General features: G+C 41.1%; 1 protein-coding gene across 4 annotated transcripts; it reads right to left on the bottom strand.

Moving 5' to 3' along the window:
- Nucleotides 1–155: 155 nt before the first annotated feature.
- LOC134543075 (uncharacterized) lies at nt 156–7,185 on the bottom strand. 4 transcript variants are annotated; one of them, XM_063387834.1, is made up of 5 exons: nt 6,869–7,185; nt 4,729–5,494; nt 4,380–4,561; nt 2,714–3,336; nt 156–2,146 (listed from the first exon to the last, which is right to left on the bottom strand). In XM_063387834.1, exons 1-5 carry the CDS (start codon nt 6,886–6,888, stop codon nt 267–269), a joined length of 3,471 nt encoding a protein of 1,156 aa, XP_063243904.1. In that variant the 5' UTR covers nt 6,889–7,185; the 3' UTR covers nt 156–266. The 4 variants fall into 4 exon arrangements, with proteins under 4 accessions (XP_063243904.1, XP_063243908.1, XP_063243905.1 ...); XM_063387838.1 differs by having other exon boundaries at nt 2,714–2,982; nt 6,869–7,166; XM_063387835.1 differs by having other exon boundaries at nt 4,729–5,510; nt 6,869–7,160.
- Between the last annotated feature and the right edge of the window lie 1,075 nt (nt 7,186–8,260).

The following is an 8,260-nucleotide window of genomic DNA, read 5'->3' as shown; positions in this document are numbered from 1 at the left end:
CCAGCTTGGACTCAAAACCATTGGATTTTGACTCCTTCAATTCCATTAGAACTGAAGTAATCAGCCAGTTCCAGAATCAGAATCAACCGACACTAATAAGTTCATCAAGTGTTTGGTTCTAGAAAATCAATGACAAGCAATAATACAATAAAAAATAGTGGTGTATCCATTTTTATATGTTACCATCCAAAATTAAAATTAACATCACTCTCTGATACATAAAATCTAACATAACTTGATACATTTTAAATAAGAGTATAAATCTTTCAGTTAATATCTTGCTTTTGGGTATATGTTTCCAGTGCTTCAGGAACATCCGATTGCTGTGTTCTGCTCGTGCTGGTAGTTCTGGTGGCAGATGAACTTTTCACTGTGCGTTTTATGCTGTATGTGGGCATTTTGACGCTCCACCTGGCCCGGGTCTTCTGCGAACCAGCAATGAAGAACAGGAACAGAACAGCTCCCTGGAGAGTGGCGGTGATGCAGAAAATGTATGCAAACACAGTTACCTGTGCCAGAAGACCAAACACCCAGGTGGTGCCGAGCAAGAAGAAAAGCAGCAGTCCCATTAGGACACGATAAAGATACGCTTTCCTGGAAGAAAGCCCGTAGGCCTTCGTCTCAATTCTGTTCACACAGTTCGAGATGTTCAAGATGATGGCGAAGAAAATGAGAACGTTGCAAGACGTGACGACGGACACAGGGAAGACCACAGCCAGGTAGAATGCCGTGCCGCCGGGGTAGCAGAACTTACGCCGCGGGCCAAAATCGGCGCGGGTGGTGTAGAGGCGAGGATCGACGAGGAGGAGGGCGGCCACCGGCACGCTGGGCACGCCCCAGGAGAAGAGAGAGCTCTTGAGCAGCAGGCGGGACGGGTGCGGCCGGCCGAACACGTTCACGAGCCGCTGATACTGCAGCAGGGCGACCAGGAGCATCCAGCAGAAGGACGCGAGGAGGGCGTAGTGCAGGCCGGCGCCCACCGCCACGCACCAGGCCCCGTGGCCGGTGCGCCCCGTGGCCGCGACGAGGAACAAGAGCATCTTGAGTCCCACCGCGGCCGACAGGTTCAGCAGCAGCTGGTTGCTCGGCTTGCGCCTCCAACCGGGGATCGCCGCGGCCGTCACGCCTATCCCCAGGAGCCCTGCCAGCGACAACGTGCAGCCGCCGATAGATATCACGTCCAGAGCCAAGTGGTCGCTGCTGCTCAGCTCCCGACCGCTCCTGATCACCATCTCTGCAAAATACGTCGCGTGGCGGCAGCGGCAAACGTCCAGTCCCCCGACGGAAGAGTTGATTTTGCATCCTCGCGTGTTCCACGACCATGTGATGAAGTCCCAGTAAGCGCACATTTTCTTACCTACTACGTTCTGAGGCCTGAACATGACGTCTACGAAACCATCTTCGAATATTCCATCTTTACCTTTCACGACCACGCCGACAACTTTGCTGTTCAGCTCCGTGTTTTGCGCATCCCACTTCGAAGCAGATACCAGTACTGAACTGTTGCCAAAAATCACACACATTCTTGGCTTCAGTTTTGATACAGATTCAGAAAACAAAACTGCTACATCAACATTACTTTTCTTCAGCAGGAAACTTACCGACTGATTGTGATGCAATAAATCCAACTGCGAATTTCCTACACGTGATAGTTTTTCCGTAGGTACCTGCTGTGGTGTCGAGAAAGAAATACCAGCTATTTGGTCTTGACCAGATTCACCAGAAATGAAAACTGCAGTGTTCTGCTTCACAATCTTTAAATCTTCATTAACCTGAACATTTTTAAGAATGTTATCCATGTTCTGCAAAATGTCTGTGCCAGCAGCACGACTGTTCACCGTTGAACTTATATTGAAGTTGAGGACATTATCAAATATATCAATTGCAGAGAGTAACATGGTTTTGTTAACACGAGTGCCAGCTAATTTCTGCAAGCTGCTAGCAGCTTCAAGGATTTCAGGGTGCACCTCTTCTACGATCCTACTATCTCCTGATATTGCCAAGTAATCTGAAATATTCTCGGGCCTGTTAGACTGTGTCTCATCATTGGCTTCTATTTGTATGCTCCAGTGTGCTCCCACAGTGAAGTCTCCTTTGCAAGTTCTGCTGTACTGCTTTCCGTGCTTTACTTGTTTCACAGTTTTTCCTAAACAGAAAACATTGCACTCAAGGAATCACATTAAAATAAAAAAGTGAGCAAATATTAAAAAATAAAGTTTTTATACTTTAAAAGATCTAATTTTTACTTAAAAATCCATAGCTAAACAAAGAAAATTGTCATAAAAAATTAAATCATAGACATCAGTTTTAACAAAAAATTTTCAAATACTGTGTATTCCTAATCATGACAAAAAAAAAGTGTGTGTGGTGGTCGTATTTAATTATTAAATTTCAAAGGTCTGCCAAATTAATTTTTGCCCATAATGCCTCACTCCTCACATTCAAATTACCCACACATGGACACTTTCAACTTGGTTGGAAAGAAACATCAGTAAAATACAAGACAGTTCAGAAAATAATAACTAATTAATGGTTGGACTTATTATCTGTGGGATACAAACATTTTAAGTATAAATTCATACATTTGTGCATAGTAGTTATCCCATTTCATGTTTACAGCATAATCTGATCATCTTTACTTCAAAATTTGGTAGAGACTAGCCTCGACAGACAACTGTTTATTGTATAACCGAAAGTCTAAAGCTATTCTCACCTATTTCAGTTTTCGGCCAATCCAAGAAAACATCATTCTGCTGTACTTCTTCCCTAGCACAGTAGTCAACATTACGTATGTAAGCAATACTGTATTTAACTCCATGTATAACAGCGTTTGGTGATGTAACTTTTAAATAATTTTGCTGATGTACATGTAGAAGGAAGAGTGTACCATTTCTGTATACCCTCTTGAGCTTCAGACTGGTTGCCTCTACTGTGAGGAGGTTTGCCAACAAACAGAGCCAGTCACTGTCCACAGTGTCGTTGCTGAAACGGGACAAAAAGACATATCTGCCAAGAACAGAAGAGCTGGTATGCACTTGAACGGCCCATCTTTGAGAAGAACCTCCACTTTTCACAAAAACTGCATTAGAAGAGACAGGCTGCAGTGTGAATACTTCTTGTGCGTAACACCAGTAGTAGCCGTCTCCTTTCCCTGAGAGACTGTAGACGCTTCCGTGGATCCTCGCCACATCCACGCTCTGTGGGTAGAAGGAAGTGGCATCCGTGAAACATCTCAGTTTTACTCTTTGTACAGCGTGAGCATCCTGTGATTTTTCTGTCAGCAGTGAAAAGCTGTGTTTAGCCTCCAACAAAATTTGGAGGGTACCATTCTCTACACTGTAGGGGAAATAAAAAAAAAAATAAAAAAAAATTACTACATAGTCCAACAATAATGTTCACTCAATTTAGATACTGTAATAATTATCATCACATTTTATTTGATTACAATTGTCAACAGTGAAGCTAAAAAATTTATAAATAATCAAGAATTTCATTTAAGATCTGATACCAAGTAGGTGAAATAATGATTGAAAAATCATTTTGGAATCAACTTCTGACAGTCATTACACTAAAATAAACTGCATTAAATTGCACTAACACAAAGCCTCTCTTACAGTTAAAACATAATATAAATTATGACTGGGGACTAGATTATATGTTGAATTGCAATAAACCCAAACTAACATTGCAAAGCGTGTGAATACACCATATAACACCATAAGGTATGTTAATGCACAAATTAGCACCAAAAAACACTAAGAAAAAAACAGCAATTTGACAAAACTTACTCAAATTACAAAAAATTAAATATTTTACATTGGTAAATTCATTGGAAGTAATTTATGTAGCTATAGATTTGTACCAATATGTATGAACTACACAGATTTATAAAAATTAATATTCTGTTGTTTGATCTTGCATTTCTTTAATTTGTAACACTTTTTAAATTAATGATGACAAATTTTTCAAGGCACAAATTTGCCAATATATTATTCTGAGTATTTTTGTTATAGAAATGCTTATTGTTATCACTAATGATGTTATATAAGAACACCATGGTTGGAAAAAAAAATAAGTTTAAAAAACCAAACAACCTGTTTTCTTTGGGTTTAAACCAGGTTTATTTTGGTTTAAACCAGGTTTTTTTATTACATTAGTTATTTTGGTTCTTAGCATGTTCAAACAAAAACCATACAACACCCTGCTTTCTGCCACTCATGTTTAACCAAAGAACTGAAATCCAGCAAATCTGCACATATCTTAATGATTTTTTTTATTAAATATAAGTGAAAAGGTTACAAAATGAATTAGATTAATTATAATACACTATATATAAATGCATATGCAGCAAATAATCAAAATGTTAGCAGACAACTGACCTTAACATTAAAGTGAGAGTAGGTGCAACTGAAGTGACAGGCATTTCGCAGGCCACACAGTTGAATTTGAAATTATCAGGAACCAGGAACAATGAAGGATTGCTTCCAGTTTTAACTGCACCAAGGGACACTGACTGTGTTGTGTTTGCAGACAACAGCTTCTTCAACGATACTCCAACCACCTGGAAAAATGTTTTTTTGTTGTTAAGTTTACTTGTAACTAACAATGAGAAGTGGTAAAACATTTTTAAAAAATTTTACAACTGAAGGAAAATCTTATCTTTGTATCTTAAAATTTTTGGTTTCAAATTAATTTTTTGCATTTCCTAAGTTTGGACATTAGTCTCACCTCATCCAGGTATTGGTTTTTGTGGATCCACACGTACCGGACTTCCCCAAAGCGAGTCTCCACCTTCCTCAAGCCCACCGGACAGGTGCCAAACCCGCCACGGACGAGTGCACCGTACCCTAGCTGGATAACATGGGCGTGCCAGTGTGCAGCTTTGCAGATGTCCGCCGCCTGGCCCCAGTTCACCAAATCGTCGGTTCTCTGAACGGAAACGCACCAGCGCGCTATCCGAGGAGCGCGGAAGAACCCCGGGGGGCAGCCGGCGTGGACCACCCTGACGGGCGACGGGGAGGCGAGGCAGACGGCCGGGAAGTACCTTCGCGGCGACGAGGGCCGGCAGCGCCGAGGGGTGTGGCGCATCGCGGGCAGCTGCCACGAGACGCACCGCTTGCCCGCCCCGCGAGCCGGGGCCAGTTCCAGCCCCGCCACCGGGGCTTGGAGCAGAGCGTTGCCGGGGTAGGTGTGGAGGAACAGGCCACCATCGTGCGGGGCCTCTGCCTCCAGCCACACCTCCCGCACCCCCAGGGACATCAGCTCGAGCCTCAGCTCGTGGAACACGTCCGGCCGGAGCCGGTGCAGCTGCCACACCGTCACGTTGGCGCGGTCCCACAGCTGGTAGCAGTGCGCTACTGCCTCGCGCTGCTGCGCACGAGGGCTGAGCTGCACGCAGTACTGGTGTCCCGGTCGCTCTGGGCAGTTCGCCTCGCCGGTGATCCACAACACAGCACATTGCCACAAGAGGATCATCCTCACCACCATTGTGCGCCTGGAAAAAAGTAGGCCTACTACATTAACACACAGTACTGAAAACAACTGTCTGTAAATTCAAACATCCAAATTAGTTGTGACCATCACAAGAAAGAGAAATAAAAAACATCATAGGAAGATCTTAATTTGTTGTGCACACTTCATGTTGGAATACCGTCATTTTGATAGAAATTTACAAAAAAGTAAAGGTTCAGTATCACGTATCAAAGTTTATCCCTTGATACTGATGGCGTGATCCTGTAAATTTGATCCTTGGTACATGATGCTTGCTATTTTAATTTACTTAGTTTGTTGAAAGCTCTTGGACATAACAAAAACTTGTAATATAACAATGAATTATTTTAGTTTTTTTTTTTGTCCTGGATATTTTGACATACTAAATGAAAACAGCATGCATCATCTACCACAGGATAAATTATACAGGATTATGCCATCAGGATCAAGTAGATAAGCTATTTTTAACATTTTCTAAGAATTTATTATCTTCTATATGGTCCATTATATTTCAGATGCATTAACTTAACCACTGCAGAAATCTGTATAAAAATCTTGTAATTTTAAGTTTTGGAAATTCTTAATTTAAAAGAAAAAGAAGAGAAAGGGTGATAAACTGTAAACTATTTATAAAATAAATTAATTAAATAAATTACGGCTTAATGTAGTGTCAAGCGGGGAAGGGGGTGAAGTACCCCAAGAAAACCCACTGGTCCATGGCAATGCCCTCCACATTTCCCACTTGCAAAAAATCCAGGTTTGACCCTGTATCACCTGATGAAAGGTGGGTGATCTGACCACTCACCACCATGATGACTCTAATCATAAAAGAGATAGAAGAAGATATACAGAATTCAAGCACAAAGTTGTTTACTAGCACAATGGACAAAGGCATATCCAGCTCAAAATTGAAGGAATGAGGGAGGGAAGCCATGTCCAACCACTTTCTTGGGAGAAGAGGGTTCATGGTTAAATACAAAAATAAACAATAACAAACGAAGAGTTTTATATTAGAAAAAAATTAAAACAATTGAACCTATAGCTTGCTAGGATTAGGAATATCTCTCAAGTGGCGGGAAAGACACTAACGCAAATTACAATTTAAGGAACATTATAAACTGGAATAAAATGACTATGATAATGTTTAACTTGGGATGCATACAATTTTACAAAATACTCTGTGAAGCCGTTAATGATTATGAACGTAAATTAATTCGGAGTAGACACGTATCAAAGCACTCTGACACACAATAAATGAACTTTATAAGTAACTTCAGAACACAAATATTACTACTTTACCCTAATTGGAATAAAGCCTTAATAAAGATTATTTAATATAACTAGTGACGAAATCTAAATAATTATTAGCAAAACTTACTGTCCCGCCTGGTAAGACATGTAGAAGGTATGTTATGTTGACTAGATAATCAAATATTCAATAAATTCATGTCCCCTCAAATTCAGTTAGGTAATTGTTATGATATAAATAGTTGAATTGCAACATAAAAGTTGTTTCTTTTATCCGAAGTGATTGCACGATCTGTAACTAAATGCTCAAACCTTCTTTCGTTGCCTCAAAGATTATGATTTTCCAAGAAAATAATTAATACACAAAAAATAAAAGAGCTTATCGTTCAAAATACCGCGTCAAAAGGCGCAGCACTAGCTCATCTGTGATTTTCCCATAGATGTATCGCTATAATGAAATAAAAACATCCGTAAAAAACAAAATGATTTTAATAGCCAGAGACAGCTCAAAATATTTATATGAAATAATTCAAATTTGATTTAACATTGCTTATGCTATAATGTACGTTTATATACTACTATAAAATATTGCAACAGAGAGCAAAAATAAATATATTATGATACTGCTAAAACTTAACTGTTGATAAAATGCACTACACGCTGAAGTCATACTATCTGATACTTGGTGTTGCTGGTGACACAGATGGTCTGTCAGAGTACCAATTAGCATTATTTTGAGGTTTTTGTGCAATAGAGAACAGGTAAAGTGAAACTCGTCTCAGGGCGTGACATCACATTTCCGATAGGCAGGAAGGTTCGTGGTGTCCAGAAGAGATACCCTTAAGGTCCATCGCCCCCCCCCCCCAAATAAAAATGGACACTTCTGTAGACATGACCAGTCCTCAAACCATAGCTTTTCGTGACACACTGCCACCACCCAGAGTTTCAGGTTCAACCACTGGTCAATTGTGCCGCTCGCCGACGATCCAGTACAGGGTGACATAGTATGGTACAGGCCAGCCAAACTGGCCCATGGTGGGTGAGGTGTCATGGCAATATACTCTGTAGGTGCGGCCGGAGTCGGTGACGACATCTGGTGGGCAGAGTCGCTTGCCGAAGAATCGGTATGGGGTGACGTCGGATGGCATGTAGTTGGGCAGGAAGTCGGACGACAGTGGCCAGCTGTATCACTCAACCTACTTGGCATTTCCCGACTGCTGGTTTCTTTCCTCGCATTGATGTATGATCGCTTCGTACGTCGGACACATGGTATGCCAATGATACTGAGTGGGTTAACACTGGGACAGACTGTCCTCGGCTCGTCACAAAAAATAAAACTGTTCAGACACATTAATGTTCTGGCGACATGTAATGTATTTGTGCCTATCTTCATAGAGTTGGTTTTGCCACATATGTCCATTCTTATGTAAAAATATTTTGAGTGATTGGGACACTTTTTTTTAAAAATATTCTTGTGATATTGAGGGTTATTTACAAGTTTTCATGACCGAAATCACTGTCG

The sequence above is a fragment of the Bacillus rossius genome (assembly GCF_032445375.1).
Source record: "Bacillus rossius redtenbacheri isolate Brsri chromosome 9 unlocalized genomic scaffold, Brsri_v3 Brsri_v3_scf9_2, whole genome shotgun sequence".
In the NCBI taxonomy this organism is placed as follows: Eukaryota; Metazoa; Arthropoda; class Insecta; order Phasmatodea; family Bacillidae; genus Bacillus; species Bacillus rossius.
This window is presented reverse-complemented; position numbering and strand designations above follow the sequence as displayed.